This window comes from Stigmatopora argus, chromosome 3, assembly GCF_051989625.1.
Source record: "Stigmatopora argus isolate UIUO_Sarg chromosome 3, RoL_Sarg_1.0, whole genome shotgun sequence".
In the NCBI taxonomy this organism is placed as follows: Eukaryota; Metazoa; Chordata; class Actinopteri; order Syngnathiformes; family Syngnathidae; genus Stigmatopora; species Stigmatopora argus.
This window is the reverse complement of record NC_135389.1, coordinates 17613079-17638166: the sequence shown is the minus strand read 5'-3', so window position 1 is coordinate 17638166 and position 25088 is coordinate 17613079. Positions and strand designations below refer to the sequence as shown.

Genomic DNA, 25088 nt, shown 5'->3' with positions numbered 1-25088 from the left:
AAAAAAAAAAGCCACAGACGGGAAAAGTTCCAATCCTCAAGTCAAAGAAATGCAATGTTTATTGTTGCACTATATTTAGTAATAAAAGAACACAACATTTCATGCTTGATTTGATTTTCCTACCATCACAAATCTTTTTGGGACGGATTGAAAAATCAATACAAACAGTTTAGTACTTCCAAGTTTATCGATGGATGGAATGTGAGCGACCGTGTTAATCATTTGGTATCAAATTCAAAAATTGGTCGAATGTGAACATGCAAGAGTGCTGCAAAAGATTTCAGATTATTTCTGTATTAATCTGGTATCCACGTATCTACATTTTAGAAAGGCACATTTACATTAAACAAATACATTTGTCATGGACATATATAATTCTTTGCTAAAAGAACATAATCATAAAAAGAAAACGTTTTTTTTTTGTGAAAACCACGTTTGGCTAAAATCCAAACAGGCTTACTTGGATCCGGATTTGGCAGAATCGGAAGACGGTTTAGACGACTCTTCTGTTGGGGACACCAAAAGGAAAACGATTAAGAATCCAATCTTTTGTCAAAAGTAGAGTATTTTGATAGTCACGCTGTATTGTAAATTTAAAAACAAGAAAAATAAACATTATTTTTCCTCATCTGTCTAATATAAAATAGAGGATATAGGATTTGTTTTCTTCAGAAAATGAATTAAGTTTACTACCATTAAAAAAAAAGACCTATAAAATTCTACCAAAAAAAAACACCAAATTGAGTCTCATTTTAACGAGTTTGAAAATTCCCGAATGAATGTGATTGACCATCGATCGTTGCAAAAAAACAACTGAAAGACGCAACTACGGGACAGGAAAATCTGGAGCCCGGAAACCGACCTTTCTCTTTCTTTTCCCGAGTCTCTTCGGCCGCCGTCTGGTCGGCGCGGAAGAAAATGCGGGCGCTGCTTAAGGAGAAGTGAAGGAGCTCAAACTCCTGCCCCCCCCAAAAAGAAATCATGAAAAATAAAAGGAGGCTCAAAGCGAGGCCGGTGAACCCCCAACGAACCTGAAGATAAAGATCCAGCCGCTTCTGAGTCAGGTTCATGGTCTGCAACAACTTGACATCCTGACTGGCCGAGTTGAGGTGCTGCTCCTTCACCACCGCGTTCATCTCCTTCTTGTACTTGTCTCGCACCGACTGGAACCAGTGCAGCGAGTCCAACTCCAGGTATTGGTCTAGGAGCTTCAGAATGTACGCCACGCCTGCGGGAACACAAAAAGCAGGCGGTCCAAGCTCAAGCCACGTTGGCTTCCGAGACCCTCCTTTCGAGAGCCCACTCGCCCATGGCGAAGCCGTCGTCGGTGAAGGCGGCTCCGTTCTTGTTCTTCTTGCTCAGTTTCTCTTTGCAGCCGATGGAATGTTCCACAAAGTTCACCGTCTAAAGGAGATAGGGCAGGACAAAAGGCGTTGTTCAGGAGACAGAGCCGACTGGGGAACCCCCACCCCCCCCCACACACCTTACCAGCGTGTGCAGTCGATTGGTGGCCGGTCTTTTGGTCGCCCAGACAGCGACAACGGGCGACCAAAAGACCGGCGACAAAACAAGGTAAAACAACACGGTCTACGCATTAATAAAAGCCAACAATGGCCATGAGCAGTTTCACTGAGCCGACGTGTGAGTGTATGTACATGCGTTGTCCCTTTAAGAAGCTACGTCAGTCAGGGTCTTAACAAGTTCTCCAACAAAACACAATAAAAGTACGGGAAATTTGGAGCTTTTCTTTAGCCTAATAATTACTAGGGGCATTAAGTATGACTGAATAGTCATTCGCAGTTTGTATTTAGGGAATTTGAGCAACAATTTAAAATGGTAATTATCAATAACCTTCCGGGCGACCAAAAGACCGGCGACCAATCTACCGTGTACCCCTTACCAGAGGTGGGACCATCATGTAAAAGTTCCTCAGGTGCATGTTTTTGGCACGGCGAAACTCGGGTGCGAACACCTCCACCAGCATCTTGAAGTACTCGGTGCCCTCGGCGGAGTTGCTGGTCAGGTCCCCCAAAACCGAATCCAGGACCCTGCGCAGCCAAAGCGGATTTGGCGGCCAGCGTTGGGGGGGACGGCGGCGGGAAAGCGGGCTTACCCTGCCGCTCTGCGAGTTTCCTCCGACAGCCCCTCCTCTTTGACCAGCTCCTCGAAGTCCACGATGTCCTCCAAGTCGGGGACGAACCTCGGGAGAGAGGTCGGGGCAAGAGATGAGCGCTTCTGATTGGAGGCGGCGGGGAGGGGGCGTGGCCATACCTGATGGCGCTGCTGCAGCAGTGGATTCCTCCCGAACGGATCATACGCACGTAGCCCATGGCATTACCTTGCAACGGACAAAGACGGCAAACTCGAGGAACGGTAGAAAATCCAACAAAGGGCCCCACTGGCTTTGGTCGTACCACTACGTGGCAAATATTCGGGTGACCAAAATCCTCGGTGCGGAACCAACAATTCAAATCCCGAAACCCAAATCTCTTTGGAAAACGAACAAACCAAAGGGTGTGGCTTGCACGTAGACAGATTCAAAAAGGAAGTCACGTGAGCAGTACAACCAGGAAGTGTGTCCGTAGCAGTCTCGTTTGTCATCTCTAAGTAAAATGACGGCGCCCTGAGCGAGCAATAGCAGGCACAACTAAGTGAGTTTTTTCACGCTTTATGCAAGATAAGTTTTTTTTCTTCTTGAATTTCATTCATTTGTCATTTCTCGATTTTGACATAAATGACCGTATCGGCCGCATTGTCTTGCATTATGGCCTTTCGTCGTGTCACCTTGCAGTTGAGTTTTCAGTGTCAAGTCCAATTTGTGCGCATATAAGCCGTACCCTTGATTCAGCCATCTGTTTTTGGAGCGACAAATACGGCGTACGTGCGAGAACATGCGGGAACTTAGCATGCGTGTTTCGGGGGATGTGTGGAGTAACTGGAGTACCTCGAGAAAATCTCACTGACTTTGATAGGTCAGCAGCAATACTATCTCACCGATTTGACTGATGAGCTGTCGGAACTGGTCCAGGTAGCTCTGACCGTCAGGGGTGATGCCCAGCTTCCGGATGCCGCGGTTAAACTTCTCGGCGCGCTCGAACGGATACTAGAAGAGAAGCGGCGAGAAGCGGCATAAAGTGTATGAAAAGTGGCAAAGCCCAAAAACGGTTTTTTTCCCACCCACCTTTTGATCGGACTGATCTTTGGTCTCCCTGAAGAAGCGGATGTCCTTGATGAGCCGGGACTTGATGTGCTCGTCGTACATGAACTGACTGAAGATGTAAAACTTCTTGCGCAGGAACTGGTATGTAAAGTTAACCTGAAGAGGGCGCCAAAGGTGAGCCATTATCACGGACTCGGCCGGCGTAGGGCCAACCGTCCGCCCTCTCGCTCGCCCACCGTGGTGTTCATGATCCCGGTGCCGTGCGTCCGGATGGAGTTGGCCACGTGACGGATGTTGATGGTGTTCAAGTGCTTGTTGTTGCTGGCTTTCTCGATGAAGATCTGCTCCAAAAACAAAATGGGCGGCTCAGAGAAAGGCGAGGTGGGCCAAACGGGAGCGGCCGCTAAGCTAACGCACCTGGTTGTTGAGGTTGTAGAGGTAGCGCGAGACAAAGACGTGGATGTTCCTCATGATCTCCAAGACGTCCAGGCCCTGCTCCAGCGTCTGGCTGGGCAGGTGCGCTTCCGTCATGGTCAGTCCGTAGCGCTGCGTGGCCAAGTTGCGCATCTCGCTGTAGGTGGCCCAGTCGTGAAGAGCCACCGTGGTCAGGTTGTAGAAGGTTTTGTCCAGGTAGTGCGTCACGTAGGCTTGGGGGGGGGGGGGAGATCATTTAACAAAAAGTGACGTCTTCCTAATGTAAAAAAATCGAAGTAGGGTCACCCCTATCATAATTTTTTTTATCAAGAGTGGCTTCAGCATGGATTTTCACATTTTTATGAACTTCAAAAAATATATTAATTTTTTTTATTTATTTTCAATCATTAATAGCAAAAAAAAAAATTGCAAAGTTGTGAATTTGTGATAAGTGAAGATGTGATGAGTGAGGGATTACTGTATCAGTTTGTTTCCCGTTTCCTGCATTTGCTCCTCCTCCTTCTCACTAGTAGGAGCCATGACACCCCCTAGTGGCCGGTCAAGTACTCGCCAATGGTGGCTTGCCATTTTTCCCCATTTCATGTTGTTATTATCGTTCCTACGCTATCCACGTTTCATTTTCAACTATATAGAGCAGGTGTCTCAAACCGATTCCGCCGAGGGCCGCAGTGGACCCCTGGTTTTTGTTCCAACCGATCCAGTGCCGATATTTTAACCAATCAGGTGTCTTCTAAAATAAGTAGCACCTGGCTGCAATCAACTGATTAACTGATTACACTTGCAAAAGGTATCCTCTTGTTGAGTTGGAATGAAAACCTGCACCCACTGCGGCCCTTTGAGGACCGGTTTGAGACCCTGATATAGAGTTTGTTGTACTACAATTGACAACTTGGATTAATTCCACTCACAGTCAAATGCAAGCGTTTCCAACGACTTTTGCCGAATGGATTGGACGTCTAGTTCCACCAATGGCGGGCGGCCAAAGAGTGCCCTATAACTGAAACATTAACTCATTTTTTTCTGTCATTTTTCAAAATGATTTTTATGGGGTAGTTTTCAATCTTTAGGTTAGCCAATGTATTGTCCTTATTCTTTCCATCTTTTTCCCATTTCACCAATTTTGGGAGGTATTTCTGTGTCTAAAAATGACTAAAATAAAAATCCTGAGACATCCAATCCACGTCAATGGCGACCGGAAGAACCAACCTTTAATATCGATGAATCGGTTGAAGAATCGGACGGGTTTGAGGTAGAAGAAATGCGCCAAATCCTTCATCCCGACTTTGAAAGGGTTCCGGTCGTCCAGTTTCAGGTGCGTGTGAACAGATAGCCGTAGATCCTTTTCGATCTCCTTACACAGTTTGTCCAGCAAGTGCTTTCATTCCACACCAGGGCAAAGTTTTCAGGCCCAGCGTCTTTTTTTTCTCCCCCGGCAAATGGCCGTCGACTCACCCGCTTGAAAATGTCCGTGATCTCCTTGTCGTAGTTCTCCAGCAGCTGGTCGGGTGACTCCATGTGTTTGCTTTGCAGCATGGCGGGCACGCAGTCTCTCAGGGCGCTAAACATGTACTGGTGGGGGGGAAAAAAAGCCAAATTGCGGTTCAAAAATGATGACGAGATGTACATTTTTGTCAATGGTTCCGTGGCGAGGTTTTTTGGAGGGTTGTTTTTTTAAAGAATCGGCCATGAAAACAAGTCAAACTTGAGTACCGTATTTTCACGACTATAAGGCGCACATAAAAGTCTTAAATTTTCTCCAAAATAGACACGGTACCTTATAATCCAGTGCGCTTTATATATGGACCAATACTAAAATTGTTATCACAATAAAATAAAATGAATCAGTTGATAGGGTACACCGACTCTACTATTTTCCCGTAGACAAAGTGCTGCGCAGTGACTGCTGGGATATATAGTTCTTTTGTCAATACACCCAATGGATTGTGGCCTGTATACATCGACATCCATACAGCTTGACGAAGCATGGAAATCACCGTTGGAAAAGTAACGCTAGCTACCAGCTAGCTACTATTTGCGAATGGATTGTGGCCGCCTGGACGAACGTATAAAATTCGGACACAGAAAATTAGGAAGTTGATGGATTTGTGGGTGATGATGACGCGAGTACGTTTTAAAATGGCTAAATAAAGTACAACCGAACTGAGTTTTGCTTCCGTTGCCTTTTAAAAACGTGTTTTTAGCGTGTGGGTGTAGCGTGCAAGAACTATATATCCCAGCAGTCACTGCGCACCGGAAACCGGAAAAAGAGTCTGGGGCTGATTCCGGTAGCCAGTGCTATTGCGGTTAGATATTCATATATAATATATAATATGTATGCGTCTAAAAAAAACGGTGCGTCCTTTGTGTGTTTAAAATACAGAAATAGCACTCGTTACTGACACTTCGGCTAAAAATACGATGCGCCATATAGTCGTGAAAATACGGTAGTTGATTTGCGTTTGAATGATAGCATTAGCATGGCGCTAGCGGAAGACAGTTCTTACAGACCTGAAATTTTAAGCGTACTGATTAGCTGACATTAAGAGTAGCCAAAAATAGCTTTGTTGAAATAAACTTGATGCTCGTGTGTGAAATGTTATTGTTTTCGAAGCTAAATATTACAGGGAAATGCCATTTCTTGCTGGTGTGTAAATGTGTATCAGCAGTCTGGTCTACATGAACCGCGATATTCGAGGGATTACTGTATTTCTTACATGTATTCGCGCTGCGTCCACCGCATTCTCGTAGACGTCGTCCAAGTAAATGGGAAAGACAGCCCGGTGCCAGTAGAGGAAGCTGCAATCGCACTGAAGCTTGACCCTTGAGGTCAAAAGAGCAAATGTTTGGATTTAGGGAGCATGACCCTCAGAGTTGTGTTGACCTTGTGGGTACCTTTCGCTCAGTTCGCTGATCAGGTCGAGCTTCTTCAACACCAGCTGCAGTGGGAGTAACTCTTCATCTTTGAAGGTTTTCTAAGGGAGAAGGCTCGTTTTGTTATCAATTGTAAGATAGCAGAAAGATATGATGGCTTTGAGGAGGAATTTCTTTGAGAAGAAACAAAAAAAAAGCGTGCTTGATACGGCTTGTCGTGGAATAATCATTTCAAATCAAAAAGCTAACAAGCCGGGAAACGAGACCTGCTAGCATGTTTGAAAAAGAATCAGGAAACCATCGAAAAACTCCAAAATTAGGATAAAGTGAGCTAAACTGAATGAGCGAATGTCAAGAATAAAAATAGCATTAATGTTATTCTAAAAAAACAAAAACAAATAGTTTAAATGAAAAATGAAACTGCAGTTTTACCTTTATTTAATAAATAAAAATATTAGTATAAACAGAATATTTACTGTTTTGTTCCTTTATGTGCTCATTAATTAAAAAATAACAGAAAGAGGAAAAAGATGAGCAAGCATTTAGTTTTTTAGCGTTTTTTGGAGAGAAAAAAAGTTACTAAAGTAAATAGAATAGTTAAGATAGAATTCTGTTTACAACTATAGCCATCCAAATTGATTTAATTAAACTTAAGTCAACTTTTTATTTTATTTTATTTAAACTGCGAGTACTGGCTTGTCAATTCGCGCCGCCCAGTCCAAATGAATTGGACGTTTGGGGCCGTCCGGAAAGGGTTAAACACGTTGGCTTACCATCTGCGTTCCAACACAAAGCGCCAAAGACGCAACAAATCGCCTCTCCTTGGTGCTCGGCCCGCTGAGAACGTTTTCCGCCAGCACCAGGGACGAAAGGACGTCTAGACGCTGCTCGCTGTACTTCTTATCCGATATCACTCTTTTCTAGGGGGAGGCACACCAAAACAAGCTCGATTACATTTCACCGTCCGCCAAAAAAAAAAAAGAAAACAAGGGCAAAATCTCAGCACAGCTCAAGTTTGACCTTGGCCACGCAGATGGCGTTGAGCGCTTGGGACTGCAGTTGCTGAGTGATGTGAGACACGGAATCCGCCACCACCACCGAACGTCTGTGGAAGGTGTGCTCCACGGCCTGGGGATGAGGCGCCGCGTTTTAGCGCGCCGGGCGGGCGCGTGGTGACGTCCGGCCTCCGACCTTTAAAAGCTCCACCAATCGACACAGAGCTTTGACGGACGTCTTGGTCATGGGACGCTGCGTGGACATGTACATGTTCATGCTGGTCTTGATGATGGTACTGATGCTGTACGCGTACAGGATGCCCTGAGAGAGCCAGAATAATAGGATCACGATATTGCATTGCACGATTCAATATCCATCTGAATCCATCTTTACAGGTATGACTTTGGTGGAAATAAAAAAATAGGTGGCTACACTTCCACTGGCGTCCACTAGTAGGCAGCAGTCAGCCGTCGTGCCCTGACATCTAGTCATGTTTGGACGCAAGAGGACGCTGTTTCTCATTCAAGGCCATATCAAATTTGACCTACCGTATATACTCGCATATAAGACGCCCACGCGTATAAGCAGCACACTTAAAATTGCCTTAAAATTGTTGAGTTTTATAATTTCTCGCGTATAAGCGCCCCCCAATTCACAATTTTCACCTCCATATTCATGGTTTTGTTTTAATAGAGTGCAAATGTGTTACTTTGACGGGAAAATCTTTTTAAAAAATCATCGCATGTGGTATTTCTGAGATACTGTATGAATCAAAAGCACATTATTAGGGTTAATATCATAAGGAATTAATTCATCCACTAATGTTTGTTTTCTTACTGCAAAACAGAAAATAACCAACAAATAGTAAATTTTACTTTGCCGACATCTATTGGTAAGTATAGTATAGCAAGTCTTGTGTGCATATAATTCATGATTCAGTCATCTTTTTTTTGTTACAAATACGGCTTATATGCGAGAAAATACAGTAATACTACATTTAAAGTGGATTGGACGTCTACTTGTAATAAACTCATTTAAATTCAATCATATTCCATAGTTTAAAAGTTCGTTAAAGATAGTTATGGCTCCATTTTTAATACCAATGCATTAACTTAGATGGGAACTTTTTTTTAACCTAACAAAAATTCATAAAGATTCTCAGACATCTGGAATAAAAGCAGAAAATATTTCAATTCATTCCTAAATTATTCATGGCAAGTTATTTGTCAAATTTGAAAACAATCCTTTTGGGTAGCCCTGCTCACCTGCACGAAAACGCTGCACCTGCTGTTCAGATCTTCGGCCATCTTGTCACTCTTCTGCTCCTTGCACAAAATGGCCTCCATCTTCATCATCCACGACGTTACAAAGACGTAGTACGATTGAACGTCCCTGAAGACCAACCGGCGTGACTTTTTCCAAAAGTGCAAACGCGACGGTGGGGGGCAGGGACTTACTTGGTGAGCGTCTGAGCCCTTTGCAGCAGGAAGCCGTCTCGGTGCGCTCGGATGGCTTGGACGCTCTTCTTGTCCATCGTCTTGGCGGCGGCGGGAACTTTGGTGAGCAGGAACGTGTCGGGGAACCAGATGATGTTCGCGATCAGAGTGACGGCGGGAACCTGACGCAAGAACGCAGAAATTCAGAACTCTGAGAAAAATGTGTCGAGGGCAGGGGAAGAAATTCTGCGTCACCAGGACGTCTGTCAAGGAGTTTCCATCAAACTTGCAGCATATAAAACAAAGGAGGTGGATATATTATATATATGATATGCATTTTGGGGTGGTAAGGTCAAAGGTCACAGCGCCAAACCGAAATTGTACTTTCAAATTGATGTCTGTTACTGTCCCAGAAACATCTTCATTCAATGCTATCAAACCTAATCAGAAGGCATCTGACAATAGTGACCAATGAGTGCTTTGAATACCTTTTTACAAATCTCCAAGAGTGATTTGTAGAGCCTTTTGTCCACGCTTCTAAACATGTGAAAGTGAAGCACGAAAAGGGCACACACGCCAACATATTTGTCCCTCTGATCAATTTCCGTCGGTTCACCTGCGAGGAACATAAACAAATCTAGTCAAATTCAACTGAACAAATGGAAAAATGATTTTTTTTTTTATTAAACGGACCAATTTTGGACTCCACATTGGCAAATATGGTTCGAATGTTGAAGGCAAACTCTTCAGCAAAAGCAGTATTTTTGCTAATCAATATTCCGTCCGCAAAGTCATCGAATCTCTGGTCAACGCACGCCTGTTGGTAGCAAGAAAACAATTTTAAATCCTGTTTATTTCATTTGTGTGGAAGTTAGCAACATTTTTTGTGGACAAAAAAATTCCTCAAGCAAAACATTTAGAATTTTCAAAACAATTTCTGCCAAAATTGTTTCCCCCCAATTTAAAACCAGTTTCCGATTGACCTGCAAAATGCTGCCATCCAAGAGTTGTCCCTCAAGTTTCAGTAAAAGCTTCTCAAATGGCTTCAACTTCTCTTCGGCAATTGAAAATTTCCCAGGATTGTGTTGCACAGACTTCAATAACCTAGAAGCAAAACAGGTCAGAACCAGAACGGCCCAATTATAATAATCCTCACATTAATCCAAAAAACAAACACATCTTACCTTTTATACATCTGCCAGTGATCTTTAAGCGTGCTATGATTTTCCATGATTTCATCAAGCGTGAGCAGGACCACCAACAACTCTCCGAGTTGTTCAAACACGATCTACGGCGAGAAAATGCTCGCAAAGTTTCGACTGTCAAGATTACCACCAAAACTCAACATTTACCTGGAAATGGACACCGGATGAGTCGATAATTTTTGTCGCAGACCTAAAATAGAATCGTATCGATTAGTTGACCGATCCAGATTTGTTTTTGAATTGAATGCTTTTATTATTTTCATCTAGGGGCAAACGATAATTTTTTGGGGTTAATTGAAAAAAATATATATTTTTGGTAATATCAAAAATGAAAACATTTCTGAGTGTTTGAATTAAGAGTACTAATAAATTGACTACTTTTGCTCATTTGTAATAGTTGTATTTTTTTTTTATATTTTCTCAAACCTTTTAAATATCGTTAAATATTGAACGCACTCATCTAACAGTGCCAGATACAAGCAGGGCGGGTCTGCTATCCTTATTTGGCGAACACGCAACGCTTTCCTGGGGAGATGTTTACAAGATTCACGGGGGCTTACATAAGCAAGTTATACAAGTCCTTTTTAGGGCATTAGACATTGCTTATATTATTCTGCATAATGGAATCATTTAGGCATAATTCCACAATATTACCTTTATCACTTTGTAAATCAAATATGAATACAAACAAAATGGATTTATTTATTTAAAATTGAAAAGTGTAAAAAAAAAACATTTGATACTGGTCAAAATTGATTTTTTTATTTAAAATTAAAGTGCAAAAAAAGTAAAATAATTAAAAACGTTTAATACTAGTCCAAATGGATTTATTTATTTAAAATTACAAAGTGTAAAAAAAAACTTTGATACTGGTCAAAATGGATTTTTTTATTTAAAATTAAAAAGTGCAAAAAAATTAAAATACATAAAAACGTTTAATACTGGTCCAAATGGATTTATTTATTTAAAATTACAAAGTGTAAAAAAAAACTTTGATACTGGTCCAAATTGATTGATTTATTTAAAATTAAAAAGTGTAAAAAAAATAAAAACGTTTGATACTGGTCAAAATGGATTGGACATTTAAAACCGTCCCCACCCCCCCAAAAAACATTAGGAATTATTCCCGACTTACTTGTTGCTGTTGTAGAGTGCCGCCAGTTGATGAACAATGTTGACCACCACTTCATAGCATCTTGACACAAAACATGACAGTTCCTGAAAATACATTTTTTTCCTGTAACGACTCCATTTTAACAACACTAATTCCTTTTGCCCGTACCTGCAAAAAGGAGATGAATCTTCCCATCTGAATTTGGCACTGGCCTTCAACAACGCTACAGTCGGATACTGTCCAAAATAAGGATATATATTAATCACATTAATCCATCCTAGAAAAATAAGAAAATACAGAAGTGGAGTGGCAGAATACCTCCCTCTCCGTAGTACAATAAACCATTGTAGAACTTGTTTTCAGCCTGCGAAGCAACAAGATGAGAATGATGAATCGGAGGTAGGACGACAAAAATGAACATGCTTACCTCATACTTGAGATTCTTGACTTCGCTGCACAATGCAGCGTACACTGTGATGACTTTGTTCAGAACCTGAAGCCAAAAAACGCTGCGATTAATCGACAGAAAATCAACTCTTTCATTGCTACTGACGAAGATCAATGGATGTTTGGATATTTGTTGTCAATGGCAGCCAATGAGTTCATCAGTATTTTGTGTCTTCAAATATTTTAATAGTTCAATAACCGCTCAGCGAACTGAAAATAGTAAATATCATTTATTTTTCAATTAAATCTGGCCCAAAACAAAAAAACTGACAGAATTGACAGTAAAAAAAAACAGTCAATATTCTTTTTTTTTTTTTTAAACATTAGTGGTGGACAATTTTAATGATTTTAATCTCAATTTGCAAGATGAATAGTCATTAATTGCATTCAGTAAAATTATGAATTATCAAATAATATAGTCATATATATTAGTTATTTTCCCTTATTTTAAACATTACTTCAATCATTGGTTTATTTTGGGGGGAAAAACGGATTTAAATGTAAAAACCTTGAAGGAAGCGGTTCATGATTTTGCTCGTGAATCAAAATTGTGCATTTCCAAAACTAATGAAATTGCAAAAAAAAGAAAAACAGTAAATATTTTCAAAATATGTTTAAGCTTCACCTTATTGTCAGTTTTAATCATCTCCAACAAGGACGACTGTTCATATGGTAGGAGCTGAAAAAAGCCCAACAAAGATAACAATCGCTCACGATCCTTAGTTTGTTTAGGTTAATATTTCTTTAGTTTGCTCTCCATGATGTCATATATATCTTACTTTGAGGGCGATGGGATCCAAAGTGAAATCCCAAACATCTCCAATGGAGTCATCGAGAGCCTCCTCGATGCCACTCAACTGAGCTGTGTACTCATCCAGGAACTTCCTGTAGTTCTTCAGTTGAACTTCTGTGTGGATTTCTGTGGATGGCAGATGTTCCTCAAGGTTACCATTTCAAAGAGTTGCAAAGCTAACACGTTTTCCCCCCACAAACACCACAACACTGCCTGCAGTGCAGTTCCATATTGCATTGACAGACATTAAATGAAGCAATATTATGCTAAATATTCCAGCACTGTTCAGTACTCTCTTGTTACGTGACGGACCGAGTCATAACTTTAATTTATCAAAGCAATACGCTGAATGGTGGTCATAGAATTTATTGAGCTAACTAACTTGCTAGCTACTGTAAGCTAATGCAGCCACTTTCAAAACACTCGATGGCGACTTACTCTGTGAGCCGTCGTCAAAACGGTCAAATTCCCAGTCAGGTGCAATGGATTCCATCGACATTTTGTTTGCTGGAAATGATAACAAACAAATACTGTTTTCAAAATAAGCAGCTACAAGAACCCATGATGGGTCTTATGATTTGTCAAAAAGGTGCAAGGGTTCATGGGAAATGAGTCCGGAAAACGAAGGAACTGGCGTAAAACTAAATGTCTTATACGTGCTGTGAGTTAACGGGGCGGAGAACGTCGTCACTTGTCGGCCATTTTGGGTCGGGACCGGTGGCTAAATAGTTCCTCTTTTTAACAGTTATTTATATTTTGTAATTTAATATAGGAACTCATTTAATGTCAAATATTGTTTTAATTAATTAAAAAAATAGTTAAAAAAATATTAATTAACAACTTTACTCCTCATGTACATAGTTGAGTGAAAAAACACACAAATGAGGGAATATATTATGTCGTATATAATATATAATGGAATACCTCAAACCATAACTGTCTAGACCAGCTGGCAATAGGAAACAACTCCATATTTGGAAAGTTAAATTCCAATTTCTAGTCATTCATGGATTTTAATTCCCCCCAAGCAACACATAAATGAACATCTTTTCTGTGTCACTTCTTCTTCACTTCTTCCACAAGCTGGAACTCAATTACCACTAACTAGCAAGGAGGTGCCAATGCCTTCTTGCTAGGAAAAGGGGGACCAAAGTGGAATACTTTTTTTAAGAAATGATGTAATATCTGAGAAAAGTGCAGGCAGTATTATTATTATTATTTTATTTTTTTTAGAAATAGCTGTGAGGCTTGCTTCTTGAATAGCGTGTCTTGGTTCTGGGGGAGTTGAGACAATGTCACACTTATTGTGGACACCCGGCAAATCATTTTAGAGCATGACGCCACAGCGAAAGGTCAGCCGTCAGTCGTGTGACAAGTTATCGCCTGTGGAGTCAATACACTCAAAGGTAAGGCTTTTAAAATGTCACAAGTCAGGGCAAATTTTGCATGGAAATATGCAAACTTGACTAAACTAACCTAAACTCGAAACTATTTAAATTTTATGTGTGTTTACCTGCGTCTCTAAGCTAAAATGGATTGGACGTCTAATGCTGTCAATGGCATGGAAAGCTGAGTATTCAAAGTCAGCTCTCCTGGTTTAAATGAGTTTGAAGTTCATTCTTGTCAATGGCATTGAAGGAGTTCATTTGGGGATGCTTTCTTATTAATTTTGGGGTGCTTTCTGTTGGATTTGGCTCGCTTCCTGTATATTTTGGATCATTTATGGTAGATTTGGGGGTATTTTGGGGTCACTTCCTGTTGATTCTGGGGCTTTTTAGGTGCCTTTCTGTTTATTTTGGGATATTTGTCCCTTTTGGAAACAAATGTGACAATTGGGAATAAATGAAGATATTTTCATTTATGATTTCACATTGAGTAAAAGTTGTGTTTAAAAAAAGTTGACTACGTATTTGTTTTGCTGGTTTCATGATGCCGAAAACAGGAAAAAAAATCAATGTAGCATTTAGTTTAGTGGCAGGAATCTCAGGAATGTCAATTGAAATGTCACACAAGACAAGCTCAGTTCTGCTGGTGAACTAATTTGGAGTGACAACGAGGCACTCTTTCCATCACGTGACTTCCAACCACCATGTGACTGTTTTGCAACCTCAGCAGACCAATACAAAAACTGTCCCCCCCAAAAAAAAGTTTTCGGGAGCTTTACAATATACAGACCCACAAGGTTCATTGCGTATCTACCGATGTTAAAGCCTTCTAAAAAAATATTAAAAAACACGATCTAATCACGAACTCCGATGCTTTGAATTTGACTGCCTAGGCGCATATCTGCTTTGCCAGAGTTCTTCTTTAGTTATGATTTTGTTTTTTTATTTTTAGGCCCAGAACTCGACTTATTATGGAATTCCCAGAGTCAAAGAAGCAACTTCGACCCGAAGAGACTAGCAGGGTCAATCACCTCATCCCCAAATGGAGTATTTCACCGCTCAGTTTGAATAATGAAGAAGGGACGGAGACTGACCCGCTACTTCCCAAAGACGGCTGTGGATTCCGAAGAACCTCGGGGGAGGAGAAGAGGTCACCTGGAGCCGAGGTTCCTCCAGAGACGCTCCGTTCCTTGGTCCTGCAGATCCTCCTACCATTTGTTCTGGCCGGCCTGGGAACCGTCTTTGCTGGCCTGCTTCTTGACGTGGTTCAGGTGAACAAATCATGGATTTGTCCTTCAAACCGTTAGTGGGCAAGTCACGCGTATTTCTTGTTTATAAATTCACCTCCTAAAAAAATGTGATCTTTTGGCTCCTCTATGCCACAATTTCAACATCATGTTGCCTGGTCATAATAAAAAAAGCCTTCATTTTCCGTTTCGCTTATCCTCGCATAGGGGGTGCTGGAGTCTATCCTAGCCAATTATGGGCAAGAGACGACGGACACTCTGAATTGGTTGCTAGTGTTAATCTTCTTAATGGAGGATTTCATGAAATTATAGACAAACAAAGACTCATTGTGAAGCTTCTTGGTCAGTTATCAAAACAACAACCTTTATTTGCAAAGAGAAAAGATGACCTGACCTCATCTAACTCCCGTTTATACAGTGGTGGGCCGTTAGGGCCTTCAAGGCCTTCTCTGCTGGCCTAAGAAATATCTGAATCATGTTATATTTTGTCCATCAATACTTATTATTCCAAATGGTCTGTTAGCTTCCTTTCATAGCTTTTCCCCCTGGTTGCACTGCTTCCAGATGTGTGTTTTCATATTGAAGCATTTAACCAATCACATTTCAGCCATTATTTGTTGCCAGATCAGATCTGCCTCAAAGCCTTCACAATCAGTTCTTGCGGGCTCTGCTGCATTAAACTAGATTGTTGCTTTTAACCAATCAGATTTCGAGTTGGCAACCCCACAATGATTTTTCATAGGCGTTAGCATTTTGCTGGCTGGGACATGTCATTGCTTTCACAAACTGTGATTGGCTAGTAGGCGGGCCAAAGCAGTACCCGAGGCAGCCGAGATCGCAAACTCCACCCACAATGGCCGACAGAAGCAAAAACAAATGGATTCTGTTTGCTCACAAAGCTATTTTCCAGACAGACTTTTCCATAAAAAAATGGACATCATTAAGAAAGGGCGGTCAACTCCGAAGCTAGCAAGCCTGTTACAGCCGGGAAAATGGTGTGGGGCACTTTCAGCACGCTAACTTAGCTCCACAAGCAAATAGTATATTGTTGTGTTGATTTAATGCTATTTTCAAAATGGACTATGCCGGAAATATGACAGGACAGGCTCGACTTTCATCATTAGCTTCGATGGCGATAGGAAAGAAGGAAGGAAGAAAGGAGGATGGATATTGTGTAAAAAGGATTTTTGGTGAGTAAAATTACAAATATGGCTATATTCCTAAATAATATTTCAATTGTGGGCCAAGTTCGGATATCTGAAAAGCTCCAGTTTTTGTATTTAATCACAAAATGCTGCTCGGAAGTGGATTTTACCCCAGTTTAATTTTTGGCGTTTCACCATTGACGTCCATCGCTGTCTTTTCCCGGGAAAAATCACCCCCCTTTGATTTGATTTTTAATGGTATATTAAAAAGGAAACTAAGCTTACATTTAAAAAAAATCCAGACAATGCACTACCTAGTTTAAAAAAGACTTTTAATTGACTTTGTTTTCGGTATGAATTAGAGTTGAAGAAAAAAAACGAGTTTCTAACTGTTAAAAGTAAATAAGACTAGTATGTACGGTTTTTATCCTTTTGTTTTTAGATTGTAATAAATAAAGAAATTCATCTTAAATTTAAAACGAATACATGGTAACAGACAGTTGGTTGGAATTGGTGGTCAATGGCAATTTTTGTGTGTGTTTGCACAGCAGAGCTGGGATGTTTTTCAAGAAGTCACCGAGCTCCTCATTTTGCTTCCCGCTGTGTTGGGGATGAAGGGAAACCTGGAAATGACGCTGGCTTCCCGACTCTCCACGGCCGTGAGTGCTGGGACACCTTCCGTTCCACTCTAAAAAATCCACTCCTTATCTGCTCCACCCTTTAGTCCAAGTGAAAAATAATCGTCAATAGCAATCATTCATTTCCGAGGGTCGCGGAGGATGCTGGATCCTAATCCAGCCAACTGGTGGCCAGCCAATTACAGGCCACAAGGAGTCAAAGGACAACACTTCGCGCTTCACTAGGGACATTTTAGCAATCGATTAGCCTAGCATGCATGTTTTTTTTTGCCATGTGGGAAGAAAGCCGAGTACCCAGGGAAAACCCACTCAAGCCCGGGGAGACCATGCAAACTCCACACAGTAAAGTCCGAACCTGGGATTGAATCCTCGATCTCAGAAATGTGTAGCCGACTTACTAACCGCTCGTCCACCTAGCCGTCCAATACAAATACTTTTTTTAATACATTTTTTTTGCAGGAACAGAAAACGTTTTCATTGCGTCCTACAGAAAAGAAATTGAAAATAAGACTTTTTTTCTTCTTCTTTGTAACATACAAGGATTGCTATGCATGTCATTTCTAGGTAATACAAATGGTTGGTTGTGCAAGTCCTAATTGAATTATGGCCCTCATAAATGTCCCCTTGTTTGGAATTCCGGTTATCTGAGTCCGTGAGATCTTCCTTCTCTGGTCTTGGATACCTGGCACTGCTAGGATAATTTGTTCTCAAGCATTTGAGTGATAACACATGTTTTACTAGACCTCCTGGAAGCCTTAAGTGGATCCTCACTCCTAAATGAAACAGGTTTCTCGTTCAAACTAATGGTGTTTATGTCTGCAAAAGGAAGATATATGATGGTGTGGGTCAGATCTTCGACTAAGTGGGCTTTGTGTTTGCCAAGTGATTAACCACAGCCTGAACACCACTGAGGGGAAAAAAAGGTGGCCAGGATTTAAGGTCTGAGAACAAAGTCAGGATTTGACTTTAAATTTAGAATTCTCATAATTAAAGACTCTTAAAGTGAGATTTCTCACTGTTTTATGAGAATTATGTCTTCAAAGTCCAAATTTAAGACACAAAAGTGCCAATTTTCACTTTGTTCTCAATGATTGACTTTATTATCAGAATGATGGCTTTCATCGATGTCTTTAATTTGGACATTAAGGTCAGAATTCTCACTTTATTCTCAGAATCATATTCTGCTTCCATGTGGTCATTTATTCCTCATTTAATGCCCAAGCTACCTATGAATATATTCACCCCAACACATTCCTTTTTCAGGTAAATGCGGGAAAAATGGAAGTTGCACGAGAAAAGTGGATGTTGATCCTGGGAAACCTGGCACTCAAACAGGTAAAAAAATATATATATATACCTATATACATATCAGTGGCAGGCCATCAGGGCCTTCAAGGCCTTCTCTGCTGGCCTCAGAAATATCTGAATCATATATTATATTTTGTCCATCAATACTTATTAAATAATTCCAAATTGTCTGGTAGCTTCCTTTCATTGCCTTTCCCCCTGGTTGCACTGCTTCCAGATGTGTGTTTTCATATTGAAGCATTTAACCAATCACATTTCAGCCATTATTTGTTGCCAGGGTCAGAAATCTGCCTCAAGCCCTTCACAATCAGTTCTGCGGGCTCTGCTGCATTAAACAAGCGTCGATAAGACTGTTGCTTTAACCAATCAGATTTCGAGTTGGCAACAACACAATGCCTTCTCGCAGGCATAGGGATACGTCATCGCTTTTACCAACTATGATTGGCTAGTGATTAGCCAGAGCTACCAAACTGTATCTGGAGGGAGCTGCACAAGCAAATATATTGTGTTGATTTAAAGCCATTTTCAAGATGGACTATGCCAGAAATATGACAGGACAGGCTCGACTTTCAGCATTAGCTTCAATGACGATAGAAAAGAAGGAAGAAAGAAAGGAGGATGGATATTGTGTACAGTTAAAAAGGATTTTTGGTGAGTAAAATATGGCTATATTCCGAAATAATATTTCAATTGTGGGCCCGGTTCTGATATCTGAAAAACTCCAGTGTTTGTATTTAATCACTAAATGCTGCTAGGAAGTGGATTTTACCCCATTTTAGTACAATTTTTGCCGTGTCGCCATTGACCTCCATCGCTGTCTTTTCCCAGGAAAATCACCCCCTGACCCAGTTGTAATGTCTGAAAAGCTCCAGTATTTGTATTTAATCATTAAATGCTGCTAGGAAGTGGATTTTACCCGTTGAAGGCGCTACGAGAAAATGCACGGACCGCCACTGATGCATATATATAATAAAAAAAGAGCCAGAGTAGCTCCTGGCTAATTTTAGCACTGTGTTTGGATTTTTTCCAGCTTCAAGCTAGCATTCTGGGCCTGTTAGCGTCCCTCATGGCCGTGGTCTTGGGCTGTATTGCCGATGGAAGCGTCCCGTTTCATCATATGGTCCTTCTGTGTTCGACCGGCCTTTGGACCGCGTTTGTGGCTTCACTTTTGCAAGGTAACGTGACAAAATGGCTGCCGTCGTTTCTTTTCTCACGCGCCGTTCTTTGACCGCGGGCAGGTATGGTCATGGTCGGCGTGATTCTCGGCTCCAAGCGGCTGGGGATCAACCCCGACAACGTGGCTACGCCCATGGCCGCCAGTTTTGGAGACCTGGTCACTCTGGCCTTACTGGCTTGCTTCAGTCGCTGGTTCTATTCCTTCATAGGTAAGCGCAAGTGCGCCAGAAGATGCAATATTTGGCTAGATTGGCTATATTTCTGACCGCTCGCTATTCATTTTGTGGCGTTTTGTTGTCATGACAGAACGGACCCTCAATGGCAACACTTTCTCTCTACAGAACTGTATTCTTATGCTTTGTATCTCCTGGATCTGTTTCTGTTGTTTCTGATGCCCATCTGGACGGTGATCTCCTCTAAACACCCTGCCAGCCGGCTCCTCCTCCGCACCGGCTGGGAACCAATCGTGACGGCCATGCTCATTAGCAGGTACTACTATGAGGCCGTGACGTCTGTCGGGGGTCGGCTAGACGTCTGGAAATGGCGGCGTCAGGCGGGTCGTAACTGAGCGCTAACTGGCCTTCACAACTAAGCGTCGATGACGATCAAGGTTATCGTTGACGCGTTGCTGTGACGTCCCCGTTTTCAGACGCACTTCCAGATTTGCACTTCTGTGTCCTTTTTTCAGTTTAGGTGGGCTTATTTTGGATAAAACCGTCTCAGACCCCAACTTGACCGGAATCATACTTTACGCCCCGGTCATCAACGGTTAGCCGTCTTTTTTTAAACAACTTTTTACAGTGACCTCATTTTCACCTGAGAATTGCTTTCACATCTATTTCAAAGTATATTCTTCACGATCTGGTCTCTTGGACAGGCATCGGAGGAAACCTAGTCTCTATCCAAGCGAGCCGCATTTCCACCAATTTACACCTGAATTTCTCACCTGGTGATCTTCCTGAAAATCGCAAGAAGTGCTGCCACCAACCATGCGGAGCCTTCTTTGGTTCAGGTAAAGCAGGGGGAATCAAACTTGTGCTTTTGTCGTGGGCCAAGTTGTATTCACGAAGGGCTGACTCTGGACCAGAGGGCCTGAATTGGTGGCCAGCCAATCGCAGTGCACAATCAGAAAAACAACCATTCACGCTCACACTTATACCTAGGGGCAATTTAGAGGGTCCAAACAGCCTACCATGCATGTTTTTGGAATGTGGGAGGAAACCGGAGTACCCGTAGGAAGCCAATGCAGGGCCGGAGAACATGCGTCTTTGGAATGTGGGAGGAAAAAAATCAAAGTGGAATTGTTTTATTTAAAAATCAAGGCTACAAAACGTTGTGGCGTCATGACGTCACGGCGTCATGGCGTTGTGACATCATGGCGTTAAGGCCGTGTTACCTTGCAGTTTCATGCATGTCGTCTTTTGTTCTGGTCTGGAGCAGGTCCGAATGGTAGATGTGCCAAAGTCCTGCTGGTGATGGTGGTCCCTGGCCAGCTGCTTTTTCTCTACCTGATTCATCTGATCAAAGGGGCTCCCAGCATGCCCAGCCTGCTCTTCACCGTCGCCTTCTTGTCGGCTTCGCTCGTTCAGGTGCGTCACACTGGGAGCTATTAGTGTTCTTAATTATGTTCCAGAGCACGGGTGTCAAAGTGGCGGCCCGGGGCCAAATCTGGCCCGCCACATCTTTTCGTGCGGCCCGAGAAAGTAAATCATGAGTGCCGACTTTGTTATATGATCAAATTTAAATGAAGATTAGATGTATAGGGAATATTTCCTAGTTTTCTACTTTTTGAATTTCACTTAAAACCCCAAATTGTACTTTGGTTTTGTCTGAGTTCAAAACCATTTTTAAAAATCTGGTTTAGATCAACTGCAACAAAATGAATATTTAGGACCTTTAATCCAGTTCTTTTACTCCAATGTTTTAAATAAATAAATACAATATTATACTTACAATGTTTTTCACTGTTAATAAACTGATTTTCAAAAGCGCAATATTTACCTTTTCCTTTTTAAATAAAAACAAAATGTTATAACATCATTTTGATTGAATATTAGCTCTTTTCTGATTTAAAAAAATGTAAATAAATATAAAAAAATTAAGAGGCTCTACGAGCAAATTTGTACTCATTTTATTGTCCAAAAATGATCTGTCAATAAGCACAAAGCTGTCAATTCATTAATCGATTAATTTTAGCAGCCTAGTTGGATGAAATTGAAACTACGAGGTGGCCCATGACAAAAAAATGAGTTTGACACCCCTGTGATGGATCAAAGCTCTCGTTGTAGAATTGTAAACATGGTTATTATTCAAGTCAGAAACAAAGTGAGGAGGAATTGGCGTTATCTGATTGGTTAGAGTTTTTATCCCTGGGGCCAGCCTTCATTGTCAGATCTCCAGAATGCTTGATTTTTTCCAGATGGTCCTTCCTCTCTTGAATACATTTGTACCCGGCAGGTCTTTTCTTTACTGTGTATCGCTGACGGACTGGTCCATTGTTTGTGGAGGAGGGGTCAGGACCCCGACAGTTACTCCATACCTTACCTCACAGCTCTCGGGGATCTTTTGGGGACGGCTCTTCTCTCCCTCGCCTTCCTTTTGCTCTGGTGGACTGGGGACTCTGGCGGGGTATAAACATTTCCACTACAAACCTTAATCCCTTTAAAAGAGCCATTCTGGTTCTTTCGTCAAACCTTTTTGGGACAATTGAGAATTGTTATCATGCAAGTGATGTTCCATAATTGCTTCTTTTTTTAAAAAAATTATCAGGCAAGTGATGTTCCATTATTGCTTCTTTTTTTTAAAATATTTTAAAATAAAATGCTATTTATATGATCCTATTGTTTGATTATTATTAAAGCACCATGATCTTATTCTTTGAATTATTTTTCTGCATGTATATACTAAAGGAAATATAACAGTTTGAGCTTAAAGAGTTCATTAGATCTCCCTGCATCCTGTGGAATGCAAAGGTCACGGACAGGATGTGGGGGTTGGAGTGGAGTTTTTTTCCTTGTTTCAAAATTCCGCACAAATCTTTTTTGGGGGGGCCATGTAGCCCCGGGAAATGTTGCAAAGAGTTGTAGCTTGTGTGAAAAAACAAAATAACAGTTACAACTTTTCCATTTGACTGAAAAAAAGACGTACCCAAGGTTGGATGGGATAGGCTCCAGCACCCCCCGCAAGTCTTGGGAGGATAAGCGCTACGGAAAATAAGTGAAACATGTCTAGTGCCATCAAGGCCAGCCAATTTAGCAATTAAATATAGCCTAAGTGGTGCATAAAAGGGTTAAAATGTCCATATTTGAATTGGACTGCAATAATACAAAAATGAAATGGGGGGGAAAAAGGCACGTCATCATTGCAGAGTATTTCAGCGGCCACTAGGGGCAGCAGTGGCCACCTTCTGGTGCGGCTCCTAATAGTAAGGAGGAGCAAATAAGAGAAACTTGAGCTGATTTGCCGTTTACACATTCATGCATGTGTGCGGCTTTGATGTTTTGGCCAAGACGCAACAACAGGAAGAGGCAGAGGATGTTGGCTTGATTGGATAGCCACATCTGGTTTGGATCACAACAGCCATCCTTCAGCTTTGTTGAAAACAACACGTCTAAAACAAACTGGATTTTGCTTGGCCCTCTTCAAGGAACATTCCGCAAAGTCTTGGTCAGGCGTTTGTGTAAGATAAGCTGACAAACTGGCTTTGCAATTGCTTGTTCGTATTGCACCAGTTTGTGTGAGTTATAAAAATATCGTTGTTTGCACAAACTTTGCCCTGCAGATATCTAAACGTACTCCTTTGCAAACCATCCACTCCCGAGACACGCCCACTGTTGAGTCTGTAAAACAGCTTCAGGAGCAGGCACAGAAAGAGTGAGACCAATTTAAAGGAAATAAGTTTATTACCAGACGGCAGAATGGGGAGAGCTCGAACAGCTGTGAACGCACAGCCTATTCGCCGCAACTCTCTCCGAATGAACAGTGGGTGAGTCTTATATATATGAGAACAACAGGGCAAAGTCTCTTTGAAAACAATGTAGGGCAGAGTTAATGCAAAGGAACTTTGGACTGATACGTTTAGTCATCTGCAGGGCAAAGTCTGATTAATCAGTGTCAGACAGTTGAGTATTTGTGCTGACATGTCAACCATCTGCAGGGCAAAGTTTGTATGACAACGATGCAGACAAAGTCTCTATGACAATGATTTTTTATAACTTACAAAAACTGTAACCTGTTTACTGCCATGCTTCTTGAGTAATCAAAAAGAATGTTGCAATACGTGTCATAGCCTTCATCCTTGTCATGGCTTTCATCCTTGTCATACCCTTCATCCTTGTCATAATCCTGCATCCTTGTCATAGAGACCTTGCCCTGAAGATGTCTTAACGTGTCAGTTCAAAGCCTCTATGACAACTTTGGTTCGTACTGGGAGTTGTTGCAAGGAACAGACTATGAAAGGACAGCTGTTCGAGCTCTCCCCATCCTGCAGTCTGGTAATAAACTTATTTCCTTCAAATTGGTCTCACTCTTTCTGTGCCTGCTCCTGAAAATATGGGTCAGCCAGAACAGACCTGACAGATACAATATCAACAAGCAATTGCAAAGCGACTTAAACATCTTATCTTGCACCCACTATATGCGTATAAACAAGTGGGTTTGACTTTCCATAAATTATTTACTATAAAAATGAACTTAAAGGTTTGTCTACCAAAGTGATAGCCACTAATCTGATCATTGTGCTTGGGCAGTCTTCACAACAATGTGGAAAAACAGCAGGTAACTTTGGGTGCTTGTCATGTAAACAATTTAGCTGTGTTCTGGCAGTTGTGAATCTTTTACTAATTTAATCTTTCCTGGCCTTTCTAGACATCCCGTTCCGTTAGTTGAAATAAATGTGTTATATTCTTAGAATCTTTTACCTCAACAAATGTTTAGGGTAACACCCACTTTGGGTGGAGGCAATTCTAGACATCCCGTTCCGTTAGTTGAAATAAATGTGTTATATTCTTAGAATCTTTTACCTCAACAAATGTTTAGGGTAACACCCACTTTGGGTGGAGGCAATGAAGGCTTTAAAAAAATGGAGTCAGAATAACGAGAATCTCGCCTTTTCTAGAGCCAATGAAGAGAACTGGTCATGGAAGCTTGAATAATGTCTTGCCCATATTTTTGTTAACAGTCACCAGATCTTTCAGAATAAAGAAAAGAACATCTCACAGACTCAAGACATGTCCTGTAGGAAGGAAATGAGTTGTGAACAAAAGCTGCAATCTCAACACTTGGGAACAATGCCGCCATTCTTTTCTTTTGGGGCCCCCCTGCCTAGGCCATCAAATTATTTACGTAAAAAACCTTGTTTTACATATACATAAGAAAGGGTCGTAAATTCCTCAGACGTCCCGACTCCAAACTGAAACATGTAAATAAAAAAAATAAAAAAACAGCCTACAGGTACACATAATAATAATAACAACAATAATCGGACATAGGCAGCTTTGTCATCATCATTGACTCGACAAAAAGCCTAATTGTCATCATACCCAGAATTATTATTCTTATTCTTAAAGCAATGAAAGAATATAAGAAATATTGCGCTTCAGTGTGTAACTTATAGAAAAATTACCCCAGAAAGGAGTTGAGTGCAAAAGTTGCACTCTTCCCTCACCGGTCTCAACAACCCGCATCAAACCACACGTTCTTTAAGCCCCTCATACCCAGAAAATGAAAACACA

The 25088-nt window shown here is 41.4% G+C and overlaps 2 protein-coding genes across 3 annotated transcripts; one reads left to right on the top strand and one right to left on the bottom strand.

Moving 5' to 3' along the window:
* Window positions 1-36: 36 nt before the first annotated feature.
* washc4 (WASH complex subunit 4) lies at window positions 37-13064 on the bottom strand. Its single transcript, XM_077597203.1, has 32 exons — window positions 12896-13064; window positions 12444-12583; window positions 12290-12343; window positions 11645-11710; window positions 11536-11581; window positions 11386-11453; window positions 11239-11321; window positions 10251-10293; window positions 10083-10186; window positions 9882-10002; window positions 9592-9715; window positions 9387-9514; window positions 8920-9080; window positions 8728-8854; window positions 7658-7783; window positions 7487-7594; window positions 7240-7386; window positions 6488-6567; window positions 6310-6415; window positions 5048-5164; window positions 4802-4970; window positions 3578-3807; window positions 3397-3501; window positions 3182-3316; window positions 2995-3103; window positions 2272-2338; window positions 2114-2200; window positions 1901-2048; window positions 1308-1404; window positions 1032-1228; window positions 863-959; window positions 37-506 (listed from the first exon to the last, which is right to left on the bottom strand). The coding sequence occupies exons 1-32, from the start codon at window positions 12954-12956 to the stop codon at window positions 457-459; spliced, it is 3501 nt and encodes a 1166-aa protein (XP_077453329.1). The 5' UTR covers window positions 12957-13064; the 3' UTR covers window positions 37-456.
* A 438-nt stretch (window positions 13065-13502) lies between these two features.
* Window positions 13503-22191, top strand: slc41a2a (solute carrier family 41 member 2a). 2 transcript variants are annotated; one of them, XM_077596700.1, is made up of 11 exons: window positions 13503-13863; window positions 14795-15113; window positions 16783-16893; window positions 18136-18207; window positions 19211-19355; window positions 19419-19565; window positions 19698-19845; window positions 20045-20124; window positions 20234-20368; window positions 20797-20945; window positions 21814-22191. In XM_077596700.1, the coding sequence occupies exons 2-11, from the start codon at window positions 14814-14816 to the stop codon at window positions 21988-21990; spliced, it is 1464 nt and encodes a 487-aa protein (XP_077452826.1). In that variant the 5' UTR covers window positions 13503-13863; window positions 14795-14813; the 3' UTR covers window positions 21991-22191. The 2 variants fall into 2 exon arrangements, with proteins under 2 accessions (XP_077452826.1, XP_077452827.1); XM_077596701.1 differs by having other exon boundaries at window positions 13506-13863; window positions 16786-16893.
* The last annotated feature ends 2897 nt before the right edge of the window (window positions 22192-25088 follow it).

Excerpts from the sequence above, each read along its gene's own strand:
- slc41a2a (XM_077596700.1), top strand. The coding sequence starts at position 14,814 with ATGGAATTCCCAGAGTCAAAGAAGCAACTTCGACCCGAAGAGACTAGC. Across the intron at positions 20,125-20,233 it reads TTACGCCCCGGTCATCAACG|GCATCGGAGGAAACCTAGTC; the intron begins GTTAGCCGTCTT and ends TCTCTTGGACAG. Across the intron at positions 20,369-20,796 it reads CGGAGCCTTCTTTGGTTCAG|GTCCGAATGGTAGATGTGCC; the intron begins GTAAAGCAGGGG and ends GGTCTGGAGCAG.
- washc4 (XM_077597203.1), bottom strand. The coding sequence starts at position 12,956 with ATGTCGATGGAATCCATTGCACCTGACTGGGAATTTGACCGTTTTGAC. Across the intron at positions 9,081-9,386 it reads TCTTGGAGATTTGTAAAAAG|GTTCCCGCCGTCACTCTGAT; the intron begins GTATTCAAAGCA and ends TTCTTGCGTCAG. Across the intron at positions 7,595-7,657 it reads GATTGGTGGAGCTTTTAAAG|GCCGTGGAGCACACCTTCCA; the intron begins GTCGGAGGCCGG and ends CCTCATCCCCAG.